The 21,494-nt window shown below is 45.8% G+C and overlaps 1 protein-coding gene across 1 annotated transcript in view; it reads left to right on the top strand.

Moving 5' to 3' along the window:
• Positions 1–21,494, top strand: part of LOC117527670 (alpha-1,6-mannosylglycoprotein 6-beta-N-acetylglucosaminyltransferase B) — a 275,993-nt gene that overhangs the window by 3,702 nt on the left and 250,797 nt on the right. The window contains 1 exon segment of the mRNA XM_034190115.1: positions 12,103–12,215. Within this exon segment, the coding sequence (XP_034046006.1) occupies positions 12,103–12,215 (113 nt within the window).

The following is a 21,494-nucleotide window of genomic DNA, read 5'->3' as shown; positions in this document are numbered from 1 at the left end:
GCCATCAAATATGACCATCGGGTATATTGTGAAGACTTTACGTCCATTCAGCCGTCCGTCCGTCCGTCTGTTTGTGCTCAGCGTAAGTCCAGTCCTATTACTGCCAGAGTCTTCAAATTCACAGGGAACATTCTTGGGACACAGACCTTGGACAAGTTCAGAGATGACTAACCTTGACATATTTTAAGAGGTAGTTTAAGAGGTTAAAAAGTCACATTCTGTTGCATTTTTTCTTTTTGTTTGAGGGGCGGGGGTGACAGCCAATCAGAGTAGAGTGGCACCGTGACATCAGTGGCTGGTCTAGCTAGCTGCAAACTCTGTTTCATTTTTGTGCAAATATAACCTCTTTGTCATATATTATGTAAACACTAGTGAGAAATAAACACTTCTATAACTGAAAACATGTTTTTGTAACCTGATAACACCTCTGGAGTCACTTACAAGACATTTCGTGGACGTCAGCATGCACGCTAACCTCTGCTAACTCAAAGAGCTAATGTCCACTCTTGTCAAAAGCTGATGTATGTGCACAGGCATGCCCTCCTGCAGATGCCGTTAAAATGTAAATAAAATATTGTTTATGATTGAGTGATAGAGGGGCTTTGTTGAATATGTACAAATTGTACATAAGGCAATAGGATCTTAAAAATTAATGTAAATAACAATAAATATATAAAAAATTATATATATATATATACGAGGGCTGTCAATAAAGTAACGGTCCTTTTTATTTTTTTCAAAAACTATATGGATTTCATTCATATGTTTTTACTTCAGACATGCTTGAACCCTCGTGCGCATGCGTGAGTTTTTCCACGCCTGTCGGTGACGTCATTCGCCTGTGAGCACTCCTTGTGGGAGGAGTCGTCCAGCCCCTCGTCGGAATTCCTTTGTCTGAGAAGTTGCTGAGAGACTGGCGCGTTGTTTGATCAAAATTTTTTCTAAACCTGTGAGACACATCGAAGTGGACACTGTTCGAAAAATTAAGCTGGTTTTCAGTGAAAATTTTAACGGCTGATGAGAGATTTTGAGGTGATACTGTCGCTTTAAGGACTTTTCACGGTGCGAGACGTCGTGCAGCGCTCTCAGGCGGCGTCATCAGCCTGTTCAAGCTGAAAACCTCCACATTTCAGGCTCTATTGATCCAGGACGTCGTGAGAGAACAGAGAAGTTTCAGAAGAAGTCGGTTTCAGCATTTTATTCCGGATATTCCACTGTTAAAGGAGATTTTTTTAATGAAAGACGTGCGGACGGATCCGCGCGTCGGGACGCAGCCGACACGGTGCGGCGGCACAGGAAAAACACCTCCGTGTTGATAACCATTTGTAAAATCCAGGCGGCTTTTGATGGCTTTCAGTGGAGTGAGTATATGAGAAATTGTTTAACAGGCAGGACATGTTCCAACTTGTCCTTAAGGCTTTCAACAGAGGTGTTTTTCCTGTGCCGCCGCACCGCGTCGGCTGCGTCCCGACGCGCGGACCCGTCCGCACGTCTTTCATTAAAAAAATCTCCTTTAACAGTGGAATATCCGGATAAAATGCTGAAACCGACTTCTTCTGAAACTTCTCTGTTCTCTCACGACGTCCTGGATCAATAGAGCCTGAAATGTGGAGGTTTTCAGCTTGAACAGGCTGATGACGCCGCCTGAGAGCGCTGCACGACGTCTCGCACCGTGAAAAGTCCTTAAAGCGACAGTATCACCTCAAAATCTCTCATCAGCCGTTAAAATTTTCACTGAAAACCAGCTTAATTTTTCGAACCATGTCCACTTCGATGTGTCTCACAGGTTTAGAAAAAATTTTGATCAAACAACGCGCCAGTCTCTCAGCAACTTCTCAGACAAAGGAATTCCGACGAGGGGCTGGATGACTCCTCCCACAAGGAGTGCTCACAGGCGAATGACGTCACCGACAGGCGTGGAAAAACTCACGCATGCGCACGAGGGTTCAAGCATGTCTGACATAAAAACATATGAATGAAATCCATATAGTTTTTGAAAAAAATAAAAAGGACCGTTACTTTATTGACAGCCCTCGTATATGTATGTGTATATATATATATATGTATATAAAACTGGGATACCAATTGAACAACTGCAAATTATAAAGAAAACAATGCCCATACGGCCGAGGGTATTTTAGCATTACATTATATTATATTTTCTACAAGCACCTTCCAATTCTTTAAACCCCTTGAACACAAATTGGATTTCAAATGTCAGAATTTTTTTGTGGCCAAAACTTCTACAAGTGGCTGTAATTCTAGACACATCTGTCTTTAACCAAATATTTAGTTATGAATGCAAAAATCTTAAAAACACATCATATCACATCTTATGCTCAATTCATGTTTTTTTATTTTCTCTTTTTTGTCCACAATAACCACCATGGTGTTCTATGTACATGCTTATATCTCAAAATGTTTTCCTTTCTTGAGAATAATCCTGTTGAAATCAGTGGTTGTGCTTTAAATGTATAACAGATTTTGAAAGGCTTGCCTTGCAAAGATATTACAATTAGCTCAATATATTAATTTGCAAAGATCACAGTAGAGAAAAGGAGGAAATCTTACTTCAGAAACTACACATCAGTGTTTTTATTAAAGAGGCTGTATTGCACATCTTTTTCAAAAGCTAATATTAGTTGAAAGGTGCTTTCAAAACACTGATATTTGTAGCACAAAATACTGTATACTGAGATGGTGCATCTTTAATAACACACACACACACACAAAAGAAAAGAAAAAGTCATGCAACTGAAAAATATCCCGATTTCAGGTTGCTTTGAAATATCCAGTTTGTGTGTCTGTCACTTTAAATGGAAATGAGGTGCTGTATACCATACCCTTTTCTTCATCTCACTTCCATAAGTCATATGGGCGGGTCATGTGACATGCTGTCCAGCTCAGTGGGACTGTCTCGTAAAGCGGGCAAGAACCCAAATGTAGTCACCCGTCACAACTGTATAAAATAAGGCTAAAATTTTGCTTTTAGCATGAAAATTCAACCACATATGTGCGAAAGACATAATGATGTCAGAGAAAATGGCTGCACAGTCATTTAGCTGCCATAAAAGTCATGTACTCGCGTTTCTTGTTCATTTGTCTCCTGGTTTCTGGATGCTTCCTTTTTGTGTTACTGCATGGGCTAATATTGCTGACAGTGTTGGTGAGCATCTCTAGCCTGATGCAGAGATTGATGGACAATAGATGATTCCTCAGAACACTTTTTCTGGGAGAGAGACCTGATTGTTGTACCACAGACTAGGCAATGATGACCAGTAGTGTTGTCCTTTTGGCTTCTAAGCTTTCTTCTGGCAAGTGCTGCCATCAGGTTTGTCACTTTATCACAGCCATACTCCCCCTCATTCATCCATATGTACTCCCACTTGCACCAACTGGCTTTCATTTCCCTTCTCTCCAGAGCTTGAGAGATGCTGCTAAGAGGAATGGGCAAAACTGCGCAAAGATAGGTGTGCCAAGCTTGTGGCATCATATTCAAGAAGAATTGAGGTTATAATTGCTGCCAAAGGTGCATCAACAAAGTATTGAGCAAAGGGTGTGAATACGTATGTACATGTTATTTCTTTTTTTTTAATTATTTGTAATAAATTTGCAAAACAAAAAAAAAAAACAAAAAAAAACAAAAAAAAACTTTTTCATGTTGTCATTATGGGGTGCTGTGAGTAAAATGTTGCAGTGAAAAAAATAATTTACTCCACTTTGGGAAAGTTGCAGTTCAATTCAATTAAAAGATTGCTTCTAAACATTTGCGTTTCCCAACATAGATTCCGGAGTGTGCAGGCGAGCCATTTTTCAGCTAATTAGGTGAGACTATTAGTTTTAAAGCCCAGGAATTCTCCAAAATGCAGCCATTCCATTGTAATTTAATGACTTTATTTTGTATGCTTGCTCACCGAACACAGCATGCTGCACAAAAGCCATCGATGCAATGACTCATTTGAGACGACACAGTCAAGCGAGTACACACCAGCTTTTGATGGGAACAATATGAACCTTACTGAGGGGGAAGAGTGTGTAAGAGAGGGAAAAGAAAAAAACAAACAACGCAATGCTCCAGGAAACATAAAACCAGTGTAATGTGATCTTAAAGGGCATATCTCACTCCAATCAACACTAGAATTAAAAAAAAAAATTATATAGCAGATTTTGAATCATTATGTTGGGAAGGTGTCGTGACACGGACCCACAACAGGGGGCGTTAATGAATGGACAATGGATAAGCCAAAAAGTAACAATTTAATGTTGTGAATCGCACAACGAAGTACAGACAATAACAATATTGGGGAATGTCAATTATACACAAGGTGACGTGTGGGCAGGCTCGAAGATAGAAGACGTCTGGCGAGAGAAGAGCCGGATCCCACACAGCTTCCACCACCAACGGATCTGAAGAACACCGGAGCCGCCAAGCCCTGCGCCCCAGGTGGCCACTGTCTTCAGCAGTCACACCCGGTACTGCTGGCAGAGAACAGAAACAGTATTGATGAGTATGAGTTCGCACACTCAGTAATCCCACAGTCTGTGTTCCTTTGGGAGGGAGCACCTCCACCTCCAATCACACACTCGTGCAGCTCCTGTCTAATCACTTATCTGGTTGGGGTGTGAAGCGAAGCCGTCGCTGATCACACCAAATGCCAATCCCACAGATGAGGAAAACACTTACAGGAAAACGGCTGCAAAGAAGTTCAGACTGTTAGTCAATGTTTTCAGTTTAGCAGAGAATTACCTGAATGGTAGCTGATTTCTCGGTGGGGAGGTGGAGTTGCAGTCCGGCTTTTATGGAGGTTGACGTAGATGAGTGACAGCTGGTGGTGATGATGTGACAGCTGTCACTCCACTGGTTTCGGCGCCCTCTCGTGCTTGAAGCCCGCACTCCAAGCAGGGCGCCATCTGGTGGTGGTGGGCCAGCAGTACCTCCTCTTCAGCGGCCCACACAACAGGACCCCCCCCCTCAACGGGCGCCTCCTGGCACCCGACCAGGTTTGTCCGGGTGCCGGGCGTAGAAGTCGGCCAGGAGGGCCGGGTCCAGGATGAAGCTCCTCTTCACCCAGGAGCGTTCCTTGGGGCCATACCCCTCCCAGTCCATCAGATACTGGAACCCCCGACCCTTACGACGGACGTCCAGGAGCCGACGCACGGTCCATGCCGGCTCCCCGTCGATGATCCGGGCAGGAGGCGGTGCAGGTCCAGGGGTGCAGAGTGGTGAGGTGTGGTAGGGCTTGATCCATGACACATGAAAGACAGGATGGATCCGCAGTGAAGCTGGCAGCTGTAGCTTCACTGCGGCCGGGCTGAGGACTTTGAGGATGGGAAACGGTCCAATATACCTGTCCTTGAGTTTCTTTGAGTCCACTTGAAGTGGGATGTCCTTTGTCGACAACCACACCTCCTGCCCGGGCTGGTATACAGGGGCCGGGGAACGCCGGCGGTCTGCATGGGCCTTGGCCCTCGTCCGGGCCTTCAACAGGGCAGAACGGGCGGTCCGCCACACCTGGCGGCACCTCCTGAGGTGGGCCTGGACCGAGGACACACCGACCTCTCCCTCCACAAGCGGAAACAATGGGGGCTGGTACCCCAAACACACCTCAAACGGGGAGAGGCCGGTGGCTGACGACACTTGGCTGTTGTGGGCGTACTCGATCCAGGCCAGATGGGCGCTCCAGGCCGTCGGGTGCACAGAGGTAACGCAACGGAGGGCCTGCTCCAGCTCCTGGTTGGCCTGCTCTGCCTGTCCGTTTGTCTGAGGGTGATACCCGGACAAGAGACTCACGGTGGCCCCCAGTTCCCTGCAGAAACTCCTCCAGACCTGAGAGGAGAACTGAGGGCCACGGTCTGAGACGATGTCCGCTGGTATCCCATGCAGACGCACGACGTGTTGGACCAGGAGGTCTGCTGTCTCCTGAGCCGTAGGGAGCTTCGGGAGGGCCACGAAGTGGGCCGCCTTGGAGAACCGGTCCACTATCGTGAGGATGGTGGTGTTGCCCTGGGACGGCGGGAGGCCCGTGACAAAGTCCAGGCCGATGTGGGACCAGGGGCGGTGAGGTACCGGTAGGGGCTGGAGGAGACCCGAAGTCCTCTTATGGTCAGCCTTGCCCCTGGCACAGGTGGTACAGGCCTGGACGTAGTCCCGGATGTCGGCCTCCATAGACGCCCACCAGAAGCGCTGCTGGACCACTGCCATGGTTCTGCGCACCCCGGGATGACAGGAAAGCTTGGAACCATGACAGAAGTCCAAAACCGCAGCTCTGGCCTCTGGTGGGACGTACAGTTTGTTCTTCGGGCCGGTCCCCGGGTCCGGGTTCCATGTCAGGGCCTCCTGGACGGTCTTCTCCACGTACCAGGTGAGAGTGGCCACGACAGTGGACTCGGGGATAATGGTCTCTGTGGGGTCTGACAACTCGGCCTTGGCCTCCTCTTCATGCACCCGGGACAGGGCATCCGATCGTTGGTTCTTGGTCCCGGGGCGGTATGTAATCTGGAAGTCAAAGCGCCCGAAGAACAGTGACCAGCGGGCTTGCCTGGGGTTCAGCCGCTTGGCGGTCTGGATGTACTCTAGGTTCCGATGGTCCGTGAAAACCGTGAAGGGCACCGTCGCTCCCTCCAACAGGTGTCTCCACTCTTCAAGAGCCTCCTTCACTGCCAGGAGTTCCCGATTGCCGACGTCATAGTTCCTCTCAGCTGGGGTCAACCTGCGGGAAAAATAGGCACAAGGGTGGAGAACCTTATTGGACTCCCCGCTCTGGGACAGCACGGCTCCTATCCCTGAGTCAGAGGCATCCACTTCCACTGTGAACTGGCGAGTAGGATCAGGCTGCACCAGAACTGGTGCAGACGAGAACCGGCGTTTCAACTCCCTAAATGCAGCTTCGCACCGATCCGACCAGGTGAAAGGGACCTTAGTGGAGGTCAGGGCTGTCAGGGGGCTAACTACCTGACTGTAGCCCTTAATGAACCTCCTGTAGAAATTTGCAAAGCCGAGGAACTGTTGCAGCTTCCTACGGCTTGTTGGTTGGGGCCAATCTCTCACTGCCGCAACCTTGGCCGGATCAGGGGCAACGGAGTTGGAGGAGATGATGAACCCCAGGAAGGACAAAGAAGTGCGGTGGAACTCGCACTTCTACCCCTTCACAAACAGCCGGTTCTCCAACAACCGCTGTAGGACCTGACGTACATGTCGGACATGAGTCTCAGGGTCTGGAGAAAAGATGAGTATGTCGTCTAGATATACGAAGACAAACCGATGCAGGAAGTCCCGCAAGACGTCATTAACCAAAGCTTGGAACGTCGCGGGGGCGTTTGTGAGGCCGAACGGCATGACCAGGTACTCAAAGTGACCTAAGGGGGTGTTAAATGCCGTCTTCCACTCGTCTCCCTTCCGGATCCGAACCAAGTGGTACGCATTCCTAAGATCGAGTTTGGTGAATATTTGGGCTCCATGCAGGGGCGTGAACACCGAATCCAACAGAGGTAATGGGTATCGATTGCGAACCGTAATCTCGTTTAGCCCTCTGTAATCGATGCATGGACGGAGTCCGCTGTCCTTCTTACCCACAAAGAAGAAACCCGCGCCCATCGGGGAGGTGGAGTACCGGATCAACCCGGCAGCTAAGGAGTCCCGGATGTAGGTCTCCATTGATTCGCGTTCCGGACGTGAGAGGTTGTACAGCCTGCTGGACGGATACTCAGCGCCCGGGATCAAATCGATGGCGCAATCGTACGGTCGGTGCGGGGGAAGGGCGAGTGCCAGATCTTTGCTGAAGACGTCAGCAAGATCGTGGTACTCCTCCGGTACCGCCGTCAGATTGGGGGGGACTTTGACCTCCTCTTTAGCTGTCACACCGGGTGGAACCGAGGATCCTAAACAGTCCCGGTGGCAGGTTTCCCTCCACTGCGTCACAACCCCAGACGGCCAATCAATCCGGGGATTGTGTTTCAACACCCATGGAAAACCCAAAATCACTCGGGAGGTAGAAGGTGTTACATAAAACACAATCTCCTCCCTGTGATTCCCAGACACCACCAATGTCACGGGCTGTGTCTGGTGTGTGATTAATGGAAGAAGGGTGCCATCTAGTGCCCGTACCTTCAAAGGTGAAGGCAGAGCCACCAGAGGGAGCCCTACTTCCTTTGCCCATCTGCTGTCCAGCAGATTCCCTTCCGACCCCGTGTCTACGAGTGCTGGGGCGTGAAGGGTTAACTCCTCACTAAGGATCGTGACTGGGATTCGTGCGGATCTATGGGGTTTCCCCGCGTGCGTGTTATGGCCCACCCTTAGCCCAGTTTCTAAGGACGGGCGTTGTAGTTTGACCGTTTGGGGCAGTTCCTCTGTATATGACCACTAGAGCCACAGAAAAAACACTCACCGCGGGCCAGCCTCCTTTGTCTGTCATTTGGTTTCACTTTGGCCCTGCTCGTGTCCATAGCTTCGTCAGCAGGGGGAGCTGTTGCCACACGGGGCCCTCTGTCTGTGGAGCGTGGGGACGACAGCACCCTTTCGGACCCAGAAGGAAGAGGGACGGCTCGTGCCCGGTCACGCCCCCTGTCCTGCTCCCGACGGTGTTCCTCTAAGCGGTTGTCTAAGCGTATAACCAGGTCGACAAGCCCGTCAAAATCCTGCGGTTCCTCCTTAGCCAGCAGATGCTCCTTCAGGACCGGAGACAGTCCGTTTATGAAGGTGGCGCGGAGTGCAACGGTATTCCAGCCGGACCTCGCAGCCGCGATGCGGAAGTCGACTGCATACTCGGCTGCACTCCGGCGCCCCTGTCTCATTGACAGTAGCACGCTCGAAGCGGTCTCGCCTCTGTTGGGATGATCAAAACCTGTTTGAACTCCCTTACAAACCCAGTGTATGACGTTAGGAGCCGTGAGTTCTGCTCCCAGAGCGCCGTAGCCCAGGCGCGTGCCTCTCCTCGAAGCAGATTAATAACATAAGCCACCCGGCTAGCGTCTGACACGTACATGACGGGACGCTGTGCAAAGACGAGCGAACACTGCATTAGGAAGTCCGCGCACGTCTCGACACAACCTCCGTACGGCTCCGGAGGGCTTATGTATGCTTCAGGGGACGGTGGGGGGGGGGGGTCGTTGAACGACCAGTGGAACGTCTGTGTCTGACAAGGGACCAGCAGGAGGAGTGGCTGCAGCAGCGCTTTGATCGCGCGCCTCCACCCTGGCGGTGAGAGCCTCCATCCTCCGATTGAGAATAACGTTCTGCTCGGTTACCAGATCCAACCGAGCAGTGAAAGCGGTTAGAATTTGCTGCAGCTCACCTAACACGCCTCCTGCTGGCGCCTGTGCACCTCGCTCTTCCATTGGCTGTTCAAGCTCTGGTTGACGCCCCTCGGGATCCGTCACGGTGGCACAGAAATCCTGTTGGGAAGGTGTCGTGACACGGACCCACAACAGGGGGCGTTAATGAACGGACAGTGGATAAGCCAAAAAGTAACAATTTAATGTTGTGAATCGCACAACGAAGTACAGACAATAACAATATTGGGGAATGTCAATTTTACACAAGGTGACGTGTGGGCAGGCTCGAAGATAGAAGACATCTGGCGAGAGAACAGCCGGATCCCACACAGCTTCCACCACCAACGGATCTGAAGAACACCGGAGCCGCCAAGCCCCGCGCCCCAGGTGGCCACTGTCTTCAGCAGTCAGACCCGGTACTGCTGGCAGAGAACAGAAACAGTATTGATGAGTGTGAGTTCGCACACTCAGTAATCCCACAGTCTGTGTTCCTTTGGGAGGGAGCACCTCCACCTCCAATCACACACTTGTGCAGCTCCTGTCTAATCACTTATCTGGTTGGGGTGTGAAGCGAAGCCGTCGCTGATCACACCAAACGCCAATCCCACAGATGAGGAAAACACTTACAGGAAAACGGCTGCAAAGAAGTTCAGACTGTTAGTCAATGTTTTCAGTTTAGCAGAGAATTACTTGAATGGTAGCTGATTTCTCGGCGGGGAGGTGGAGTTGCAGTCTGGCTTTTATGGAGGTTGACGTAGATGAGTGACAGCTGGTGGTGATGATGTGACAGCTGTCACTCCACTGGTTTCGGCGCCCTCTCCTGCTTGAAGCCCACACTCCAAGCAGGGCGCCATCTGGTGGTGGTGGGCCAGCAGTACCTCCTCTTCAGCGGCCCACACAACACATTATTTCCAACTCCTTAACCTCTGGGAGTCCTGATGTAGCTGATAAAAATAAAATTAGCCATACAGCATCTGAAAAATGCACACAGATTCAGATTATTAGCCATAAAAGTGACGTGACCTCAGGGTACTGCTGAGTATTCAGCTGAGAAGGTAAGTCCACCTGTGTCCACTTCAGGATTTACTCCAAGACACACAGGCAGTCTGGACTGTTTTTTGGTCTCCAAATGTAATATGGCTTTAATTTGTCTTTCAAATCAAATTCTTGTATTTTACAATCAACAACTGTCTTTGTAAACGCGCGGTGTATTCGGGGGGGCATTTCAAATGTATCAGTAAGACTGAATAATAATGATCGCACACCTTGAAAGTTGTGTCTGATTTCACTCCTGTTGTGTTCACACACAGAGCCGTGTAGAACTCCACCATGTGGCGCTGTGTTTTCTCCACAGGAATAACCGCATTCCTCTATAGCCTTCTTCGGACGTAGCTTCGCTTAGCTTAGCCATTGGTTTAGCTCAGCTTAGCCAATAACACACAACATCTGGAAGCTTTTACTAGAGATCACTCATTGTACGATGGTCCGACAAGTGATCACAGAAGCGGTTTCCTCAGGGAGACTCCTCATCGTAGCTTAGCTTAGTGTGATGGCACAAACCATGAACATGACCGGTTCTACTCTTTTGGGAGAGGAAACATGCATTTTTAGAGTTCCGAAAGGGAAAGGATAAAACCTGTAGTTAGATCCGTTTTGTTGAAGGGTATTCTCAGGCTGTGGTCGGTTTCATGTCTGCAGTCTGTCCCATGGGACGCCTTAAAAAAGATAAGTCTCACTTTCCTCCTCAAAATATTATCTTTGGTAAATCTGTCCACCTAATAAGTAACAATAGTCGTGTGACTGTCCATCCTTGCAAAACACACATTCTAATGATTTGACGTGTTCACCGTAAAAGCACACAGCCCCCCCCACCCCCCACACTGATTTCACACTAAATATTAAAGGATTATTAATTGACCACGAGGTCTGTACGGGGACATATCAGACCGACATGTTGTCAGTACAGACTGAGCGTTAGCAAGGTCCATTCGAAAAACACGGACTAGCCGTACAGACCTGGAAAGTGAGGTTAATAATTTGTTTATTATATGGGTATTATATATATATATATATATATATATATATATATATAAAACATGCATACTTACAGTATCACCCGAGTATGAAAGCTGCTGACGGCTCGCAGTCCAACTTGTTTGCTTCACCTCCACAAAGATCTTGCTAACAGATGGTCCAGTTGTTATCTGGTAAAAAGTTTTCAATCTGTGTTTTTTCAGATGCTGTTTAGATATTCATGGAGTATATTCATGTCTGACTTGGGGATTTTAATTGTGTTTTTTGCTTCCTAGTTTGTAATGAAAATACGCGTTGCGGACCGATTTTCATGTAACCGGTCTGGATATGGGAAAATATCTGACCAGTAATCAGCCAATCAGAGTGAGCATAGCGTCGCAGCCGTATAAAAACACATCCCCCCCCCCCCCAATTCGTTTTGTGGGCGTGACCTGAGATGATGTCACCAAAATTCATGTTCCTGACAGTTTGAGGTTTCTGAACGTTTATCAGCGGTAGGTGAAATTAAGCTAATTTCCTCATGTTTCTGACTTAATGTCTCTGGGCATATGGCACCACCAATTAAAAGAAATACATCAATATAATTCTTAGAACAGTCAGCTCATTTGACAGTTTATTTCCTGGTGATACACACTTTAAAGAGGTTACGTTCAGAGGGGCCCTTGTTTTTCCTTTTTCTTGTACTATTATGTCGCAGGCTGTCCTTTGTGCTTGGTCCCATTTTTCCCAGGAGCTCTAATGTTGTTCCTTGGTCTTATGTCACATTCCTTCATCTTGCTTGTTGCCTCTCTTCTGCAGGATCTTTGTGGTGGGGATCGGTTTCTTCAGCCTGTGCTTCCTAATGACCTCTCTGGGGGGCCAGTTCTCAGCCAAGCGCTCTGGAGATTCCCCCTTCACTGCTCGAGCTGAAGGTAAGGCTGCGGTCACATCTCACTGCCGCTTGGTAGGTGTTAAATGGCAACCTTGGCCTTTGCTGCTAATGAACAGGGAGGGAACATGCGGAAGCTTTGGTGGTTTTCCCTGATTGCTGTCAGCACGTTGACAGACCTGCTACATTTGCTCATCAGGAGTCACTTGGTGCTCCTAGACTCCTCCTCTACTTTTCTGACATGCTTTCATCATTTGTCAGGGCCCAAATACACAAATGTGGTTTGAGACACATTTATTGATGAGTGTAGTATTACTATTAGCTGTACAGTAGTTGGATTTCTAAAGGACACAGATGCTGCTAACAGTGAGATTAGAATTTATGTTGCTGTTTGTTTTGATATGTTGGTTTTTGTTGGACTATTTTCTAGGTAGTGGTACCAATGGGCATGAAGACATTTAGAACAGAGACATGACTCCTAGTAGACTTAACCGCCACCCAAGTGATTTTGCTAACCTTATGAGGGAAATTCTAGAATCGTGTGTGTGTGTGTGTGTGTGTGTGTGTGCCACCCTGGGTGCAAAGCTGGTTAAAAATCAATTTCCTTGACTTCTGCCAAAATGAATTCTTTAAGACTAATTTCTTGACAGCCATCATTGACACATAACGTTTGATAGAAATCAGCGAAAGATCCTAGGAGAAGTAGGCCAGCAGACAGGTAGACATACAGTGGGGAAAATAAGTATTTGACCCCCTGTCAGTTTTGCAGGTTTTCCCACCTACAAAGAATGGAGAGGTCTGTAATTTTTATCGTAGGTACACTTCAACTATGAGAGACAGAATCTAAAAAAAATCCAGAAAATCACATTGTATGATTTTTAAATAATTAATTTGCATTTTATTGCATAAAATAAGTATTTGACCCCCGAGAAAAACAGAGCTTAACAATTGCTACAGAAACATTTGTCTGCCATTACAGAGGTCAGACATTTCCTGCAGTTCTTGACCAAGTTTTCACACACTGCAACAGGGATTTTGGTCCACTCCTCTATACAGATCTTCTCTAGATCTTTCAGATTTGGAGTTTCAACTCCCTCCAAAGATTTTCTATGGAGTTCAGGTCTGGATACTGGCCAGGCCACTCTAGGACCTTGAAATGCTTCTTACAGAGCCCCTCCTTAGTTGCCCTGGCTGTGTGTTTGGGGTCATTGTCATGCTGGAAGACCCAGCCATGACCCATCTTCAATGCTCTTACTGAGGGAAGGAGGTTATTTGCCAAAATCTCGCAATACATGACCCCATCCATCCTCCCTTCAGTACGGTGCAGTCGTTCTGTCCCCTTTGCAGAAGAGCACCCCCAGAGTATGATGTTTCCACCCTCATGCTTCACAGTTGGGATGGTTTTCTTGGGGTTGTTCTCATCCTCTAAACATGGTAAGTGGAGTTGATTCCAAAAAGCTCTATTCTGGTCTCATCTGACCACATGACCTTCTCCCATGCCTCCTCTAGATCATCCAGATGGTCACTGGTGAACTTCAAACGGGCCTGGACATGTGCTGGCTTGAGCAGGAGGACCTTGCTGCCCTGCAGGATTTTAAACCATGACAGCATCATGTGTTACTAATGTAATCTTTGTGACTGTGGTCCCAGCTCTCTTCAGGTCATTGACCAGGTCCTCCTGTGTAGCTCTGAGCTTTCTCAGAATCATCCTTACCCCACAAAGTGAGATCTTGCATGGAATCCCAGACTGAGGGAGATTGACAGTCATCTTGTGTTTCTTCCACTTTCTAATAAATAATCATAACAGTTGTTGTTTTCTACCAAGCTGCTTGCCTGTTGTCCTGTAGTCCATCCCAGCCTTGTGCAGGTCTACAGTTTTGTCCCTGGTGTCCTTAGACAGCTCTTTGGTCTTAGCTATATTGGACAGGTTGGAGTGTGATTGATTGAGTGTGTGAACAGGTGTCTTTTATACAGGTAACAAGTTCAAACAGGTGCAATTAACACAGGTAAAGAGTGCAGAATAAGAGGGCCTCTTAAAGAAAAATTAACAGGTCTGTGAAAGCCAGAATTCTTGCTGGTTGGTAGGGGGTCAAATACTTATTTTATGCAATAAAATGCAAATTAATTCTTTAAAATCATACAATGTGATTTTCTGGATTTTTTTTAGATTCTGTCTCTCACAGTTGAAGTGTAAAAATTACAGACCTCTCCATTCTTTGTAGGTGGGAAAACCTGCAAAACTGACAGGGGATCAAATACTTATGTTCCCCACTGTAACACTGGCCTAGAATTTTACCTCGCTGGGCAGTTCTGGAGCCCACTTCCATATATGTGGCATGTTTGGAGCCATATGTGAGAGGAAAAACTTCAGTTGAGCTTTGGACCCCAATGACCTTGATCTCAATGGTGGACCTTTGATTTTAGTCATTGAATTTTGACAGGTTTGTTTAACTTTAATCTCGACCATTGAACCTGCAGTGATCTCTGATCCTGATGCCAAATCTTTCACCATGATATTCCGCCTTTGAGACAGATCACCCAGGTTTGATCCTGATTGTTGACCTTTTTATTCTGATTGCAGCTCTTTGATCCTCATCATCTTTCATCCTGACCTTTGATCATGATCACTGAACATAGACACTGACTTCTTTGATCCTGTTATTAGGATCAAAGACAGTGTAATTAAGGGACATATCCTGACCTGTAATCCTGGTTGATGAACTTAAATTGTAATTACTCCTGATTGCAGGATCAAAAGAGTGAGGATCAGAGATCAAAGGTAGGATCCATCTTTGATCTGGATCCATTCCAAAATTGGTCCACAAATTTTCACAGAGATGAAATCTCTGTAAAAAGATGAGCTGTCTCTCAGCACAGTGTCTGTGTTACATTTCTGCATATAAATGGAATATTTTGGAGAGACCCCCGTTAGTTTTTGAGCCATTGTCTCTCACCTTTTTATTGCCGCCATGCACAGTGTTGACACTGTGGCTCACCATTTGGCAGGGGAAATGTGTGTGTGTGTGTGTTTGTGTGTGTGTGTGTCAAAAACATTCAAGGACATGATGTCTGTGGCAGCTTCAGAACCAGTACAATTTGCAGATCTAAATGTCCGACCAGCCTAATCAACATATTGCTCATTTGAAATAATGCCCAGCAACTGAACTACACTTGAACTTTTAATATTTGAGCACCACATTAGGCCAATCAGTCATTCTGAATATGAGCTGGTGTGAAAGTGTACAGTAGTGTTCAGAATAATAGTAGTGCTATGTGACTAAAAAGATTAATCCAGGTTTTGAGTATATTTCTTATTGTTACATGGGAAACAAGGTACCAGTAGATTCAGTAGATTCTCACAAATCCAACAAGACCAGGCATTCATGATATGCACACTCTTAAGGCTATGAAATTGGGCTATTAGTAAAAAAAAAAAAAAGTAGAAAAGGGGGTGTTCACAATAATAGTAGCATCTGCTGTTGACGCTACAAACTCAGAACTATTATGTTCAAACTGCTTTTTTTTAGCAATCCTGTGAATCACTAAAGTAGTATTTAGTTGTATAACCACAGTTTTTCATGATTTCTTCACATCTGCGAGGCATTAATTTTGTTGGTTTGGAACCAAGATTTTGCTCGTTTACTAGTGTCATTGTCTTGTTGAAACACCCATTTCAAGAGCATGTCCTCTTCAGCATAAGGCAGCATGACCTCTTCAACTATTTTGACATATCCAAACTGATCGATGATACCTGGTATGCGATATATAGGCCCAACACCATAGTAGGAGAAACATGCCCTTATCATGATGCTTTTACCACCATGCTTCACTGTCAACTGTGGCTTGAATTCAGAGTTCGGGGGTCGTCTCACAAACTGTCTGTGGCCCTTGGACCCAAAAAGAACAATTGTACTCTCATCAGTCCACAAAATATTCCTCCATTTCTCTTTAGGCCAGTTGATGTGTTCTTTGGCAAATTGTAACCTCTTCTGCACGTCTTTTATTTTACAGAGGGACTTTGCGAGGGATTCTTGCAAATAAGCAATTAGCTTCACACAGGCGTCTTCTAACTGTCACAGCACTTACAGGTAACTCCAGACTGTCTTTGATCATCCTGGAGCTGATCAATGGGTGAGCCTTTGCCATTCTGGTTATTCTTCTATCCATTTTGATGGTTGTTTTCCGTTTTCTTCCACCCGTATCTGTTTTTTTTTTTGTGTCCATTTTAAAGCACTGGAGATCATTGTAGATGAACAGCCTATAAGTTTTTGCACCTGCGTATAAGTTTTCCCCTCTCCAATCAACTTTTTATTCAAACTACGCTGTTCTTCTGAACAATATTTTGAACATCCCATTTTCCTCAGGCTTTCATAGAGAAAAGCATGTTCAACAGGTGCTGGCTTCATCCTTAAATAGGGGACACCTGATTCACACCTGTTTGTTCCACAAAATTGACAAACTCACTGACTGAATGCCACACTACTATTATTGTGAACACCCCCTTTTCTACTTTTTTTTACTAATAGCCCAATTTCATAGCCTTGAGAGTGTGCATATCATGAATGCTTGGTCTTGTTGGATTTGTGAGAATCTACCAAATCTACTGGTACCTTGTTTCCCATGTAACAATAAGAAATATACTCAAAACCTGGATTAATCTTTTTAGTCACATAGCACTACTATTATTCTGAACACTACTATATATACAGAATTGGTTTGAGGGAGATGAGAAGATACGGAAGAGCCACCCGATTAATTAACCACTCACAGGCAGCAGTCAAAGGAAGACATCCGGCCTCCAGCTCATTAAACACTGCTTTGTCACCGACCAAAGAGAGTCACGCTCTGCAAACTTTATTCCTGTATGTGTGTGTGTGTGTGTGTGTGTGTGTGTGTGTGTGTGTGTGTGTGTGTGTGGGTGTGTGTGAACGAGGAATGGCAGCAGGAGTTTGAGATTTGATAATACTTCCTGATGACATCTGTTCCTCATGTGCACATCTGACACCTGCACAATTGTAGCATGTTGCATGTAAAAGGGAAAAAAAGACTTTCACCTATACCTTTTATCGGTAGTTTTTCAAAAGGCAGAAACTATGTGAAGAGCAACAGTTGTACAAATGAATATTTGATTTGGCTTTCTACATACTCCCCTTCTCTCATTGTTGCCCCACTCTGTGTATGTATGTATGTACACTCAACAAAAATATAAACGCAACACTTTTGGTTTTGCTCCCATTTTGTATGAGATGAATTCAAAGATCTAAAACTTTTTCCACATACACAATATCACCATTTCCCTCAAATATTGTTCACAAGCCAGTCTAAATCTGTGATAGTGAGCACTTCTCCTTTGCTGAGATAATCCATCCCACCTCACAGGTGTGCCATACCAAGATGCTGATTAGACACCATGATTAGTGCACAGGTGTGCCTTAGACTGCCCACAATAAAAGGCCACTCTGAAAGGTGCAGTTTTGTTTTATTGGGGGGATACCAGTCAGTATCTGGTGTGACCACCATTTGCCTCATGAAGTGCAACACATCTCCTTCGCATAGAGTTGATCAGGTTGTCAATTGTGGCCTGTGGAATGTTGGTCCACTCCTCTTCAATGGCTGTGCAAAGTTGCTGGATATTGGCAGGAACTGGTACACGCTGTCGTATACGCCGGTCCAGAGCATCCCAAACATGCTCAATGGGTGACATGTCCGGCGAGTATGCCGGCCATGCAAGAACTGGGACATTTTCAGCTTCCAAGAATTGTGTACAGATCCTTGCAAGATGGGGCCGTGCATTATCCTGCTGCAACATGAGGTGATGTTCTTGGATGTATGGCACAACAATGGGCCTCAGGATCTCATCACGGTATCTCTGTGCATTCAAAATGCCATCAATAAAATGCACCTGTGTTCTTCGTCCATAACAGATGCCTGCCCATACCATAACCCCATCGCCACCATGGGCCACTTGATCCACAACATTGACATCAGAAAACCGCTCACCCACACAACGCCACATACGCTGTCTGCCATCTGCCCTGAACAGTGTGAACTGGGATTCATCCGTGAAGAGAACACCTCTCCAACATGCCAAATGCCAGCGAATGTAAGCATTTGCCCACTCAGTCGGTTACGACGACGACTGGAGTCAGGTCGAGACCCCGATGAGGACGACGAGCATGCAGATGAGCTTCCCTGAGACGGTTTCTGACAGTTTGTGCAGAAATTCATTGGTTATGCAAACCGATTGTTTCAGCAGCTGTCTGAATGGCTGGTCTCAGACGATCTTGGAGGTGAACATGCTGGATGTGGAGGTCCTGGGCTGGTTTGGTTACACGTGGTCTGCGGTTGTGAGGCTGGTTGGATGTACTGCCAAATTCTCTGAAACGCCTTTGGAGATGGCTTATGGTAGAGAAATGAACATTCAATACACGAGCAACAGCTCTGGTTGACATTCCTGCTGTCAGCATGCCAATTGCACGCTCCCTCAAATCTTGCGACATCTGTGGCATTGTGCTGTGTGATAAAACTGCACCTTTCAGAGTGGCCTTTTATTGTGGGCAGTCTAAGGCACACCTGTGCACTAATCATGGTGTCTAATCAGCATCTTGGTATGGCACACCTGTGAGGTGGGATGGATTATCTCAGCAAAGGAGAAGTGCTCACTATCACAGATTTAGACTGGTTTGTGAACAATATTTGAGGGAAATGGTGATATTGTGTATGTGGAAAAAGTTTTAGATCTTTGAGTTCATCTCATACAAAATGGGAGCAAAACCAAAAGTGTTGCGTTTATATTTTTGTTGAGTGTATGTATGTATACTATACAATATAATACAATACAATACACTTTATTGTCCCCAAGGGGAAATTGGTCTTGGACTTCAAGTGCTCTGCAGACATCTCTGTCTCAAGAAATCAATAAATACAACAATAACAGTATAATGCTTACATGCCTATGGAAAAAATCATCATAATTAATATTTTAATATACAGTTAAAACAGCATACAGAAATAAGACAATAAAATTAAAATAGACACCGTAGCTGTACATATCTACACACACACATACATATATATGCATTCTTTAGATTGCAACCATTTAACACTTTAATTCTGTTCTCAAAAAGAACACAGATTGGATCACTGTCGTGTCTCCGTTCCAGCTTTCTTGTCAGTCCACCAACGTGATCAAGCACGTGTGCTCACTTGAGAAGTGAGAGGCAATGTTTGCTTATAGTCTAAAATCTCTTCATAGTTTTGCAACACAATAACCACATTTTCCTTGTTAGCTACACCTGTTGAAGGTCTACGTAAGTCCTTCTTGAAAAGATATGGCAGAACCAACTTGAGTGTTACTTGATGTCCCACTTCGGCACATGGTACCCCTGGGAGACTGTTAAAACATCATGATGACGGTAGGCTATGTTTAGGCCCAGTCAAACTGCACATGGCGATCGCTGAACGAAGGAAAAAAGTCACAAAGCCAGAAATCATCGGGAAAAAGTGGACGAATGAGCCAGCACTTCTCCCATCACAGAAAACCTGTGAGTGCAGAGCGTATAAAAGACCGAAACGAAACCGTAACTAACTAAAGAAAAACGAAGCGAACGGCGACCTTGATGCTTTGCAGCTGCGGGATCTGGTTGTCTTGACAAGAGGTCTGTCTTCAATACAACAATATGTACGAGCACATGCACATTGCACCCATCTCTGGCTGCAACGTGCATGTGCGTAAATAGTTAAAGTAGTTGATAAAACGTTGTTGCCATTATTGTTTCTGTATGACAACGTTGCTTTTCGTTCCACATGTGGACGAGTCACGTTCAGCTCGTCGGATCTTTAGTTATTGATCCGTTCAGATACTGTCAATATTCTTCCAAGACGTTGGACTTGGGAGGTTGGACGACAGTCAGATGGAACGCTAACGGTACGGGAACTCCACAAATGATGAACCCTCACGACAGAAAGCAAAATGGATTACGGATGAATTGAAGTTGTCATCAGGATTCGTTCACATTTTTCAACAGTTTGAAAATTATGACAACGCGCCAGCGACAGGAACGAAGCTGGACGACGGTTAAACGATGTCTCTGACAGTCAACGAAAGTCCAGATTTCTTGTTTCGTTTTGGCTTTGGTGTCCTTCGCTAGTGCTGTGTGAGGGGCTTAATGTTTAAGATATTGCATCTGGGGTAGGGTGATGTCAGATGAAATCAATAATGCACTCAAGGGTCCTGTCATCTGGACTAACCATCTAGTGTCCTGTATGTGGAATCCTGGCACTGAGGAACCATGGACGCAGAATAGAGCCAAGGTGCATTTGGATATAAAAAATTAATTTCCTGATCCAAAATGCACGAGTTTCCTTCATTACTACCATTTGGAGGAACAGAAAACTAATGCTGTGCAAAATCAGTAAGACGGGGGTGGGGTGGGGGGGGTGGAGGAAGAGAGTGGGAAGCATGAAAGGCAGAGGTGTTTGATCCCAGGTATCTTAAAGACTCCAGAGGTGTACTGCAGTTTAATAATCAGCTCTTTGAAAAGCACCGTCACGACGTGCCCTTTTTGCAGCTTTGCCACAAGGAGAAAAATAGAGCTGTCGCAATCCTTCAGCTTTTACCTCATTCAGATGATGTACGTAAATGCTAATGGTTCAAATCTAATCTGGCTTCATTACTCAATCTATCCCCATTATGCTTTAAACAATGTAGCATATTTATTGCAGACAAACAAACAGGTGCTTTTCTCAATCCAGTTATTACTCTTCTGCTGGGGAAACAAAGGTTAATTGTTTGTGAACGTTTTGCCTCGCTGAGATAAAAAATACAGCATGTTGCTATTGCATGCTGGGAAAGATTTATAAAGCAACTATACACCGTTTTTGGAGGCAGATCTGCTGAATGCTGGCAACAAATAATGTGAGTCTAAATCTACCTTTGCCTGCATACTTTTAATCCATCACATAGTAGCAGAGCATCAGGTGCACGAGGAGCGTCGTCATCTTCAGCATCCTGTTCTTTTCAGTTTTATTTTCAGCAGCCACGATGGATTTTTTTTCTTTTTTTTTTCATGGTTCAGCAATCTTCACAACCTGATGCATGAAAATGGGAGTTTTACAGCAGCTCTCACAGTAAAGGGTGTGGCATCCTCACATCAGTCAATGATATGGACTTTGATGAATTGTGGGATAAGTTAATCTGCCAGATATGCACCATCTTCCACAGTTTATATGTTCTGATTAAAATAAAGTGACCTTTGCTACTGACAGAGCCTCGCCAGCAGGAATAACCTGAAATGAGTCCACAGCAGACTGACACAGAAGA

This window comes from Thalassophryne amazonica, chromosome 16 (genome assembly GCF_902500255.1).
Source record: "Thalassophryne amazonica chromosome 16, fThaAma1.1, whole genome shotgun sequence".
Classification (NCBI taxonomy): Eukaryota; Metazoa; Chordata; class Actinopteri; order Batrachoidiformes; family Batrachoididae; genus Thalassophryne; species Thalassophryne amazonica.
The sequence above is the reverse complement of the archived record's forward strand: the minus strand, read 5'-3'. Positions and strand labels throughout refer to the sequence as shown.